The 13,092-nt window shown below is 40.1% G+C and overlaps 1 protein-coding gene across 9 annotated transcripts in view; it reads right to left on the reverse strand.

The window, feature by feature from the left end:
• Positions 1–463: 463 nt before the first annotated feature.
• Positions 464–13,092, reverse strand: part of pde10a (phosphodiesterase 10A) — a 60,742-nt gene continuing 48,113 nt past the window's right edge. For 4 of the 9 annotated variants that reach the window (XM_028603835.1, XM_028603834.1, XM_028603837.1 and 1 more), the window contains 15 exons: positions 12,188–12,238; positions 11,646–11,704; positions 11,292–11,343; positions 10,515–10,657; positions 9,828–9,920; positions 9,355–9,541; positions 8,262–8,404; positions 7,930–8,013; positions 7,691–7,841; positions 7,403–7,558; positions 5,745–5,938; positions 5,515–5,626; positions 5,215–5,295; positions 4,414–4,502; positions 464–2,825 (listed from right to left, as the gene is read on the reverse strand). In XM_028603835.1, coding sequence (XP_028459636.1) covers positions 2,726–2,825; positions 4,414–4,502; positions 5,215–5,295; positions 5,515–5,626; positions 5,745–5,938; positions 7,403–7,558; positions 7,691–7,841; positions 7,930–8,013; positions 8,262–8,404; positions 9,355–9,541; positions 9,828–9,920; positions 10,515–10,657; positions 11,292–11,343; positions 11,646–11,704; positions 12,188–12,238 — 1,695 coding nt within the window. In that variant the 3' untranslated portion in view covers positions 464–2,725. Of the gene's footprint in view, positions 2,826–4,413; positions 4,503–5,214; positions 5,296–5,514; positions 5,627–5,744; positions 5,939–7,402; positions 7,559–7,690; positions 7,842–7,929; positions 8,014–8,261; positions 8,405–9,354; positions 9,542–9,827; positions 9,921–10,514; positions 10,658–11,291; positions 11,344–11,645; positions 11,705–12,187; positions 12,239–13,092 lie in introns of those variants that run through there. The other 5 variants (XM_028603838.1, XM_028603840.1, XM_028603836.1 and 2 more) reach the window with 4 other exon arrangements.

Genomic DNA, 13,092 nt, shown 5'->3' on the forward strand with positions numbered 1-13,092 from the left:
CTCACCCTTGCCAGTCATTTTTGAAGATTTATATTTTGACTTTCACAAAAATGTGTACGTAATTGACCTTCACCACTGTGATAATTAAACAAATGGACCTGATTAAGTGCAATAACATGCTGCTGACCAATCAGGAGTGATGCATTGTCGCCCCAACACTGTCTCTGCAGCTATACAGTATCAATAAAATAGCAGGAATTAACAGTCAAATACATGCTTATTCAAACAGGAAATAAAAAAATCATCTGGCACATTGATGCATTTTTCAGGTATTTAATAAAAGTCATTTGGGCTACTGCTCTTACATTTACAGTTGAGACATTCCGCAATTATTCTGGGTAACAGTAACATGTCTAGACCGTTTTGTTTATTTGAATGTTTACTTTGTACAAAACAAAAAGGCCAACATTATTTTTCTTTGTATAAAAAATATAAGTTAATTTAAATTTAACTCTAATTAAGAAAATAACAATAGTAATAATAGCAATAATAATAAGAATCATCAATAATAATAATGATAAAGATCATAAGCTTAACATAGTGCAGACAATGGTGTATATCTGGTGCTGAAAAGTAGAAGGGACAGTGCAGTGTTATGGACTTAACCATGTTCTCAGGTGGGGTTGGAGTGGGTAAAGACACAGTCAAAAGCTTTCTCTCTCTCTCTCTCTCTCTCTCTCTCTCGCACGCACGCACGCACGCACGCACGCACACACACACACAGAGTCTGAAAGTGCACAACCGCCATTCAGTTTAGTGCCATCAGAGCATACTTCTCAGTCTGTGCAAACTAATTCTTAGATTGCACGCAGTATACACCCATTACCATATATGCAAAATTATATAAAAACTTCCGTTCAGGTGCATGCTAATTTTTGCTCCTCTTGGTTGAAGCTTACTGGAAGCAATTCTGAAAAGTAAAGACAGAGCACATCATGGAAACTGATGGTGCACTGACCCACATGCCACCACCGAGTATCTGCAACCAGCAAAACATTCATCAAAATGTACATTCACACCATTCGGGGGCCACAGTACCAGTTGTAAAACAAATTATTTGAGCGGTAATTTCAGTCTTGGAGGGACAATGTCCACTGGAATGACAGTTTCAGTCAACAAAAATTGTCTTTTGGAAGATCTTGGAAACTCATTTTAAAAGAGTCCAAATGTGCCCCCTTGCATGACGTTGGAGAGTAAGCGTAAAGGAGGAGGATTTGTTTCCTTCGACAGGCCATGGATATGAGGGGATCTTCTGTCACATACCTGCAGAAAGTCAAGCAAGCATTCTTGAATCCCAGAGATAGACATACGATGCACTTAACAGGTTTGACATTGTGGGAAAATATGAAGCTGTACCTGCATCAACAGCAAAACGTGTTCAGTGTCATAAATGTTTCACGCTACGGCTTTGAACCTGCAAGGACACCCGTCTACGTCAAAAAATAAAGTCTGTATAGTTGACGACTAATCCCGCCCTTCACTATTGATTTAATTTATACCTCAATAATTCAGCACATCTTAACCAGGTGTTATAAATCAGAGTGCTAGAGTAATAAGCTAGTCAACATGTAATTGTGTCACCTCAAACGAAGAAATCTTTCAAATCCGCTGGGACACTTAACCAACTCTTTTTTTTACTTTCCTCTTTACTGTTTTATTCATGGTTCTAGAAATGATTACTGATTAATGAGGAGAAACCAGATTGTTGTGTAAAATAATTCATGATGTGATAGTGGCGTGAACAATGTTATGACAGTGAAAATTCAATAGAACGCAGGCTTACTTAAACTGATGCTATTTGTGCATCGTCTCTATCTTGTGAACTCTGTCCTACGCACATTATTATTAGTGCTGGCCTGGGGTTAGATCCTGATAATCCAAAAAAAAAAGTAGCTGTACTATGCAGCAGGTTCCCAAATACCAGAATGGGCAGTGCTGTAGGGTCCACTTCAGGGAGAAACATTGTGACTCTCTTGTGACTGTGTTCACAAGTGTCGACATTATCTAAAACTCCTCTCGTCACAGTTCATCCACGTTTTGTAGAATATGCTGACGGGGCAATTTCTCCACGTAGAATAGGCTGTATGTCTTTATTCAAGTACTGCAAAGGATTTTTGCTCAAAAAGTAATAAAAAAAACATTCCGACGTCCACCTTCTCAATAAGGTGGCATTAAACCATACATCTGCTCTACACATTCCTTCTGTCTCTGGAAATACCTTGCTGAGTAGTGCGCGTATGATAAACCTACCACAGAAGGCAAACAGTACCATTTAAAAAAAAAGAAGAAGAAAAAAAGCCTGAACCAACAACAAGATTTCACATATGTCTAGTCTGTGAAAGGTTCAGAGTAAGGCCTCTGCAAATACAAGACCGTAAAAGAATCAGCTCATATAAAAAAAGAAAAAAATAACATAACAGCCAAAATAAAACAACAAAAACAGCACAAGTCCATTCTACTAAATGAATTCCCAAGCTGAGTAGATGTAGAGTGACGGGTTGAAGTCCCTCCCCATTGGCTGTCTGTCAGTCTCTGGGTGAAACCGTCAGTGTTTACACCTCTGTCACCCAATGAGGTAACTGTGTGTTTTCAAAGTCAAGTCGCCTTTAGCTGATCTGTCTCCTGCTAACACAGGATGTGGGTTCTTCTTCCCCTCTACAAAGTTCCAGGTCCGTGGCAGGATTCTAGTTGTATTCCTTTGGTGGGCCAGCAACCCCTTTGGTAGTCAGTTGTCCACCTTGACAGGACCTGAATCACAAGGCCGGATGGGCAATATGTCCTGCACTTCTCCCCGCGATATCTTCTCCCACTGGCACAGGTTTTCCCTGCACACACAAAACATCCTCTATCAGATTCAGACTCTGCATGTCGTGGGTTTACAATCAGGTCTGTGCCACTAATGCAGACATTTCATTTCTTACTGCACAAAGACATGGCTTAGCATCTGAAATCAGAGGATAAAATCATGTCAGCATGAATCAAAGACATTGTGAACTTCATCAACAACAGGACAAAATTATAATGTATGACAGTTATTTAAAATCAAACACGCTGAATGAAATTGACTAATTTTATTTTACTTTAAATGCTAATTATATTAGGGTAGTAATGGCTTTTGATCAAGTTATTTTCAGATGTATATTTGTTACTGATAAACAGCTGGTATGTGAAAGTTGTCTTGTTTGAGAGAAAATGAAATATATTATATATACTACTAAATAATATATACTACTGTAGCTACTGATGGGGCAAGCTAGTTAGCACACTATAGCAGCAGTATAACACTTTGTTGCCACAAGGGTGTGCATCTGATGTGAAAAATTGTATGGACATAATATTGTTAGAGACAGACAGAACTTTTGAAACAAGATAGATCAAATTATGCTTCTATTTTATAACTGTAGTAATGATATTAAGACAGAAATATCAGAACATAATCAGAATAGCAAATTATGGTTCTGAAGATATCCATATTAATATCCATATGTCCACACACTGCAGCAACAAAACAAAATCTACAATAAACCAAACCCAACTGTATTTAACAACTAAATATAATGAATTTGTACCGGCAATTTATTCAAGATAGAAATATCAAGAATAATGCTAAAATGAACAATGGTCAAATATGTGTCTCCACAGTAACAGTGTAACTCATTAGTCGTCTGTACTGTATCAGTAGCTGTCCCATCAGGTCGTGTTGTCACCCCACCCCACTATAATCTATAAACCTGACACACGAGTGGTGTCCTTCCCTTCACTTAGCTTAGCTGATGCAGTTTACACGTCTGTGGCAGATCCCACAACAAGCAGCCGGGCTCCGCAGGGTCTAGGCTCGTTGCCCACCCAGGGCTCCGGTGCTGACGTACACCCCAGGCTTATATATATTACACTGCTCACTTTGTTTGCATTCCCCGCAGATCAAGGTCACAACTTTTTAAAGACCAGCAGGTTACATGCAGACACACTGGTGCGCCATAGAAGAGCAACCATTTCCTGTTACTACACTGCCTTCTATATTGAAATGTGTCTTACTGAATATGCTTTTCAGAAAGTTCTAGCAGTAGCACATGTTTTGTTTGTATTTTCAGTTGAAAGTGGAATGCACGTCTATACACACGAGTACTCCTTATGACCTCAAATTTTATTTGTCTGGCCAACTGCTGCTGGTCATCACACACAGAAGTAGTCAGAGCATTTATCGGCCATAGTGAAATCAGCACGACAAAATGCACGACCAAAAAACTGTAAATTAAAACACCTACCTACAGTTATTTAATCTTTTATTGCTAAAACACATATGCTAGATATATTCAGCATCACTCCCAAAATCCTGCTTGGCTTTGTGTCAAAGCACACAGCCAAGGACGAGACTTTCCCTTCTACTTTAAAACTGCAGCTTCGAAGACTTACTTGCAGGCTCTTAGAAGAGGACTGGATGGAGGGAAAAGCTCCGCTAGTGTCGTGTAACATGGAACTGCAACAGCATTGTAGAATCCCACCTTAAAAAACAAACAAAAATACTTAAGCCAACAGAAGCAAGTTTGCATTAACATGTTCACAAACAGTATAATGAATGACTGTCATGACATTAAGGAATACTCAGAAATGCAGCACATGATTTTAATTTTCTCTGTTGTCTGGGATATTTTGATAATTTACTGTAGTAATTAACTGATCTGATTTCATGGTCTTTGTTCAAATGTGCTGTATATGGGGCCAGACATAGTTTAACGCTTATTATTTATTAATAATGCAGCACGGTGGCTCATTGGTTAGCACTTCTGCCTCGCAGCAAGACAGTTCTGGGTTCGAACCCAGGTCGTCCCAGCCCTTTCTGTGTGGAGTTTGCATGTTCTCCCTGTGCTTGCGTGGGTTTTCTCCGGTTTCTTCCCACCATAGAGACATGATGTTGATTAATGTTCATTGTCCTAATCAAATAAATAAATCAGCAATATGCAAAGTTTATTACACTACATATACCCATAGCATTCTGTAGAGGCTTCTTACATTGCATGCGATTTCTAAAGGAATGGTAAAACTTGTTACATTGTTATCTGAATATAAAGTGATCCTGGTTATTGTAAGTAATTATTTACACTTTAAGTCAACTCCTAGTAATCCTACTTCAGAGACATTTCAAATTTTTTGGAGTGTGTGTGTAAGTTAGAGAGTGAGCCCAGTTAGACACGTGAGTAAAAGTGCTGGTCTTACTTGGCCCTGGGGAACCTCGTCCTTCTTGTCTCTGTCCAACATAGGGATCGGCTGCAACCCAATCTTCTTCATCTCATCTCCCTGTGGAGGAGGAAAATAAAGAAAGAAATTTCCTTATATTTTTGCACACTGTGGCAAACCTTTTGACCACTAGACGACACTATTTTGCACTTTACAAATTGTATGACAGCTAGGTGTAGCAGCATTACCAATTAAAAACAGAGGTTTGACTGTCATAGTGGCGGCTCTAAATGAAACTAAAAATAAAACTGTTTAAACTCCAGCAGTATCCCACTGTACCTCGGCCCAGAACTCAGCATAGATGTCGTTGGCTGTGAGTCGTGTGATTTGCCATTGCTTGGTAACAGAACACAGGTCACATGCTGTCATCATCAGACCAATCACACGGTCCCTGGAGGGGAGCAAAGCCTCGTTATCGCCATGAGGAGAAACTCAATGTGCCGTGTATGTGCACCAGGTCTGCGTGTGATACAACGAGACCTGGTGTGAACCTGACCCGACCTGCGTACCGGTGCGTGTCGTGACCTGACCTGTGTGAGTGGTTGTTCAAGTCCAGCACACTCGAGGTCAGCAGCTCCGTCAGCTGCTGGTGGTTGTTGAAGTACAGGGCGAGGTCTGTGGCAATGATAGCCTTCCGGATGATCTCCAACACCTGCTCGTACTCGCTGGAATTCAGGTTGGAGAAAATATTGTGCCCTTCCAGCTATGAGAAACAAAGAGATCAATAAAAAAGCAAAAGCTCCACTTATGAGGCGTTTGGCTCAGCTAGACTACAACAGGTTGTAATCCACGTTCATCTCAAGCCATCGCAGGTTCACCCAGATCCCTGGACGTTACAGAAGAGGGCACTCAGAACTAAGTCATATGATCCTATACATAGATCTGTAATTGACAGTGTGTGTGTGTGTGTGTGTGTGTGTGTGTGTGTGTGTGTGTGTGAGCATTAGATTTCTAGAAATTATGTGGTAATAAAAGTAAAAATTTACTTATAAATGTGAAGACTATCTCCGCCAACAAGTCAAGTTGCAGTTTACATCCATGTCTGTCCAAACGCATTTAATATATGTAGTGAAGACACTGAAGGAATTCCATGAAAGGTTTTAAGTGTATTTTTTTGGCGAAATGGAAGTTATCACTATATTGACATGTATTCCAGTGTAATTTCCAGTGAGAAACATGTTGTCTTTACTCAGAGACTATTTTTTACAGAGGAGTACAGAGGACTGATAGATTAGCTTCCTCACATGCTGCAACAATCACCTGAAGCTCAAAATCAGCAACGGTGATGAGCTTGTGGTGGACTACCAGAGGAACAGGAGTGCCCCTGTCCTGGTTGCCATCAAGGGAGAGGAAGTTAAGACAGTGGACTCACGCAAGCACCTTCGGGTCCAATTTTGCTCATTAATGGGAGTTGTTCTTCATCTGAGACGAGGGTCTAAGGATAGAGGATGTTGTTGGATGTACAGATTGTGAAGCCTCTTGAGGAAAAGTTTTGATTTGTGATATAGGGATATATAAATAAAATTGATTTGACTTGACTTTGTTAAGTCTTGTTGTTCTTGTTCTGCTGTATGCCATATTAGTGTGTAAGTTCATTGAGAGACAAACAAAAACAAATGTCTTTTATGTGTTCACATGCTTGGCCAATAAAGCTGATTCTGATAGAACACAAAGTTGTTGCCATGACAGAAGACAACGATTCAAATATAGATGTTCCTGCAAAGAAGCTACAAATTTTAAAACGTGGATGCTTCAGAGACATCTTCAACCCAGCAGCACAGAAGATCTATACAATCACCACAGTTTCAAGATTAGTCTCCCCTTCTGTTCCTGAGTTACGGCGTTGAAAAATGGTTAAAACATTATGATGTCACAGTGAAGTTGACCTTTGGCCTTTTGGATATAAAATGTCACTTCTTCATCATTTTGTGTTAAATGTTGTCATTATTAGCATATTAATTATTGATTCATGGCCACGAATGTGTTAATTGAGGTCACAGTGAACTTGACCTTTGACCACTTACCCCCAAATTCTATTGAGTTCATCTTCAAGTCCAAGTGGACGTTTGTGCCAAATTTAAAGAAATTCCCTCAAGGCGTTCCAGACATATCGCGTTCACAAGAATAACATACATTGTACATTGATTTCTGCATAGTGGAGCTCTACCTGTAGGATGGAGACGGTCTGAGAGAAGTGGTGTTGCTCCATGGTGGAGGTGGAGTACAGAGCAGCCAGCGGATGGTCAAACTTCTGCAGGTATGAGTTGCTGTACCCCCGATGGTCCAGATCATGGCACAGGCAGGCGATCAACAGACCTTTCTTCTGTAGACCAGAGTGGAAAGACAACGGGGGACACAAAACTTAAAATCAGGAGCCCCTTGATGCTGCTGATCTTGTTTTTATTTATTTTTGTCGTCTTGAAACAGTAAAACCCAGACTAAATAAGAAGCAAACCTCTAGCTCTGTGAACATCCCAGAGGTTTTCTGTAGGATGACGTACATACAGTGGGCCACCGTCACTGCATGCTTCCAGTTGTGGTAGGGCACACGCCGGTAGTTCTTCCGTACAGACATGGTGAACCGACACAGCTTCTCCAGCTCAAAGCTACACACAACAACAATACAACAATTAATCAACCTGAGCGTTGATGAACAGGTGACGCTGACATGGTCATGGCCTAGTTACACCTCACCTGGTCTTTCCACAGGAGTTATGAACCATGTAGATAAAGACAGCAGGCCAGATCTCCTCAAAGGGGCTGATGTCAAAATGAAACCTAGAGGAGGGAGAAAGAGATGGGAGGGGAGTCTTAAATTAGCATGTACAGAGAGACAGATAAGGGGACTTCTGAAGTCCGGGTGTGTTAAACTGACAGGCTGTCCTCCAGAAGACCCACCACTTCCTGCACCCCCTCTACAGAGCTTCTGGACTCTGTCATCGTCACTTTCACAGACACATGGCTGTAGACCAACCACACGCAGAGCAGAGATAATAACCACAACCTGAACCTCAAAGGGCACTCACATTTCGATCTCTTTATAAATGGGTGTAGGGAGGTTGAGCTGGGTGAGGGTCTTCCATTCTTCTGATGTGCAGATGCTGTGATAAGACAGCTTTTCCATCGTCACTCTGTAAATGCATTCAGAGTGCCGGATCCTGTGGTACATCTGCAGAGAGGCACAGAACAGGAATTAGTATTTAAAATGTCAAGAGAGGAAAATGAACACTCCAGCGCTATAAATACCTGGAAAAATATCTTATATCTTTGTTGAATTCTTTAAGTATCACTGTTGGAATTTCCAAAAGGGTCAGACAAAGTTAAGTTGTCCGCAACAGTCCTGTATCATATTTGATCTGTCTCCAAAAAGTGTCTCCACATCTGGTTTGTATCCCTGTCCCCGTTCCCAGACAGACAGGCAGGTACAGGCGCCAAGCCTCACACCTTCCACCATAAATCAGCATAAATCAGGAGCCGGCCCAAGCGAGTTTCCTAGAGACGCGAGGCATAAATTACAGCTAAACATAAATCCTGTCAGTGGACGGATGCAGACTGCTTGTCTTAAAATATTAACACGCCTCATCAATTTTAAAACCAACTTTGTGACGCTGCTCCTGCGTAAGTTTGTCGCACGAGATGATGGTGAGTCAGGCCCCCACAGAGAGGAGAGACTTTGACAGACAGACCACACAACTCAGGTTTCCAGAGTTTATTCATGAAACGGCTGGTGTTTCATTTAAGGAATAATCATGACCGTCAAAAAATAAGCTTTTATTCATATTGCATAATGCACATTTTAAATAGAAGCTGGCACTGTCTCTGTCTCTTGAAGAAAAATGAAATTACTTCTCTGACAAAGAGGGAAACCTACAGCCTTCTAACAGCTGAAACAAGCCTTCCAGCTACATTATGAATTTAGGGCGATACGTCAAAGGTGCAGTTCTCTGAAAATAAGAATTAAGTATTCATGGCCATGAAGCATTATATAATCTACCTACACTGCAAAAGATAAAGAGCAGGTGTGTGCAGACAGATATTAAGAGAATGGATCAAGTTTTTTGCTTTTGCAGAAAATCAGTTAGTCAATTAAATATTTTAGGACTAATTCAGTTTACTCACATTTGCACAGTGTAAGGCCAGAGCACAAAAGACAGCAAACATCTTAAAGTTGTTCTCATCTGTTTTAGTGAAGGCACTTCCGCTTAGCTTGTTCACCATCTGTACCACACCTATAACGGTCCCCCTGCTCACGATGGGCATGCACAGGATGTTCCGCGTGGTGTAGCCAGTTTTGAGGTCCACCTCTCTGTTAAGGAAGACATACAAAAATATGATATGACATACATCATGTAAGCGAGATTAGAATGTGAATCATACAGTGTTTAACTCCTGGTGTACACCTATAATGGGTAAAAGTATGACTACAGTGTTTTTATCCCAAATATAGAAGAATAAGTCAACCGAAGAAGAATTGTCCAGGACATATCATAGCAAAACTTCAAGACAGTTAGTTAGATTGTGGATGATCATATAAAATGATAAATAAAAAAGATAAATAAAAACGGCTTGTTGCAGAGTCTGTTGGAGTTTACCGGTTGAACCGGGGGTCTGCATAGGCATCTGGGATATTTAAGACTTCCCCTGTCTGAGCCACTTGGCCAGCTATTCCCTTCTCTATAGAAAACCTACAGGGAAAAAGAAGAGAAGAGGACAAGAGTTAGCTCTGTGGACTGCCCTTCAAGTCTTCTCAGTCTGTCGGTGCTGAGTGGATGAGTGAAAATCAATAATAAAAAATCAATCATAAAAATCCATGCAAAAACCTTTAAAAATGCAATTTACAGCACATACAGTGTGTAGATTTACTATTTTTACGTATTGACGGTAAAAATGATGATGTTCCACTGGAATAGCACAAAATCAGCAGGTCATTTGATGTTTTGCTGCTTTTCTATTGACTTTCTATTAGTGGAAGCATTTTTTTCTGAGCTGTCCTTTTTTTCTGAGCTGTCTGTGTTACAGGACCTTATTCACTGTACACTATGGTAAACAATGTCTTCTATGGGCAGGACACACATTTTTAAAAGTGTGGAGACAAAAAAAACATTTGAAAATGAGTTCCAACTGTTCTACTCCTTCAAAATAAACTAGTATTTGTCATTGTTTTGCATAAATGGAAAACTGATACTCATGTACTGTATATCAAAAAGAATAGACGCTATCAAAATCAAATGAGTATACAATTTAGCACACTGTTAGAGAAAAAGGTAACTCTTACACACCTAATTTCTTTGGTTTTCCTAAAGACAGGTTTGCCTTCTTTCTCTTCCCCAATATCGAACAGGTCAGAGTATAGTTCTTTGTTGTTGTGATCTACCTGGAAGAGTGCGCACCTGTCCGCATTCACCAGGTTTTTTGCATATATCTGCAAAACAACACCAGGGACAGAATCTTATTAGCAACACTGAGGGTTTAAAAGAACTGAAAAAAAAACAAACATGGAAAATAACATCTAGCACCTCCAACTTCATTTAATCAGTATTCTTTTTTTTAATTTTTTGGATGGTACAGGACAGTTAAATGTAGAGAATTAAAAAACACACAGTAAAACTACAAGTCATTACAGTTCATTTGAGTGTTTGAACCAGATGACTTGAATGACCTGAGATGACAACACAAGTCACAAGGCAACAACATACATACAAACAAAGAGGCGGGTTTTAGTAGAAAAACAGGGAAATCATGTTCACCCAGATCATATTTGTTTTAAAATATGGCAAGCTGGAAAAACGTCCCTAATTTAGGTTAAGCCCAATTCTAAACATTTATTTAGTATGTCTATGTATCTATTATAACAAATTATTATCTTGTATTATTAATGCCAACAAACGTATTGTCAGAAACATTAGCAGTGCCCCTCAGGTATTAAGATAGCCTGTGTGTATCTGTATCACAGCAGCATTATTACTCGTTTTAACACACATAACCTAACACACTCCCAGGATGTGTAGCCTTGAAGACAATGTGAATGAACACATACTTGCAGAAATCACACTCACCATAATATGTTCAAGTAGAGAATCTATTGCCACAATGTTATCAAAGTATGTTCTGTGCGAAAAGAAGAAATGGCGCATTGAGATGTTGACAAATGGGAAGCTCTGATGACGTTCACATTCAAGACATGAAAGCTAACTTGCCTAAAATGCAGTCATTTGTTTCTATTGTGTGAGCAAAAACGTGCTATTTATGTTTGACCTGACATGAGAAAAAGATACAAACTCACTTTAGAGCCCAAATCTTAATTTTGTTCTACTTAGACTAAACTAAAAACATGGTGTAAATACACTTTTAACATGTTTTCATTAGCATTCGTTTAGTGTTAGGTAAACTGTCCCAACAGCAGCTCTTACTTTGACACATCTAGTAGGAAGTCATTGAGCTCAGTCTGTTTGGCGAGGCCTCTGCACACCTGGAAAGAAAGAAAGACGGGTCATGACCCGGCACCCAGACGTATCGCACATTTCTCACAGAACACATACAGCATCGTGCGTGTGCTGTAAACAAGCCAACTTGCTGTCTACACACTTGGCTCATGAGTTTCAGTAACAACAGTGTTTTGCAGCAAGTAGCTGACCCAGGAGCACAGTGTGATGCAGTGCTGTGGCTAAGGCTCAGAGGTCCACTGTGGCCAGTGCTGCAGTGGGACGCTGCTTCTCTGAGGTGTTGTGCTATCTGTTCGTATAAAAACAACACTCGGGTGTAATGATGTCCTCGGGGAGCTATTAGTTGAATCTACGGCTCAGTTGATTGGACTGGGCCCAGTGACAACCAGTTTGTGTACACAGTGGATTTCCCCCATTAAAAACACCAGAGCATCAAAGATCATAATAAGTGGGCATCACCTTGTTTCCAGACAAGTCTTTAGTGAAATGTTACAGCATAGTTTGCTCACCTGTACTTGATGAATGGCAACTGATGCCCATGCTAAATTAGCAGTTGCAACCTGGAAAATAAAGTGAAGATTAACTCCAGAGAACTGCAGAAAAAACATATCACAATTAACACAAGTTATCATACATTTGCAACGCTTAATCAGTTCTTATCAAATTTCTGATTTGTATAGCTCAACATAATTATCTGTTCTGCACATCAGGCCGTCTCATAATCATAGAAGAGCCAGTTGGTCTACAGATTTAGAGCCACTCTGGGGACACTCACACCTCACACCAGTAACACTGCTGTGTTGCTGTGTTCAGTATTGTGGATTAAAGCTTTAGGGCATAACTTTTTGATATTAATGAACATCCGTTAAATTCAAGCCATTGCCAAATGAGTTGATACAACGCTAATTAAGATGATCAGCTCCATAAAACTCTCTCTTTATTTCTCAGTATGAGTATGTTTAGAAACTGGTGTTGTCCGGCGACCTCTGCGGAGGAGGGGTGGGGGCGGTGCGCGATCACGGAAGGCTTGTATCATGTGGATGTGCCGACAGTTTAGTTGTCATTACTTAGAATTCCTCATGGGGGCGACAGAAACTACTCACTATAGCTTTAAAATTGAAGCTGCACTAATAGTAGTGCTGGGCAGTATGACCAAAAGTTTTCTATCACAATATTATTTAAGATTCTGACGGTGTCATGCTATATCACGGTATTTTGATGTTGTTGCATGACTGGGCTGTAGTAAAGGTTTGTAGTGGCTTATGCTAATGTCAGGAGTGCATTGGATATAAAAACATGCTGTAAAACAATGTCATTTTGTAAATCAAAATTCATCAAATCATCCATCATAGAAAATAAATGACAACTTCAAATGCTTGCTCTGCATCTGCTATGATGTGTATGTTTGCTACCA

The sequence above is a fragment of the Perca flavescens genome, chromosome 17 (genome assembly GCF_004354835.1).
Source record: "Perca flavescens isolate YP-PL-M2 chromosome 17, PFLA_1.0, whole genome shotgun sequence".
Lineage (NCBI taxonomy): Eukaryota > Metazoa > Chordata > Actinopteri > Perciformes > Percidae > Perca > Perca flavescens.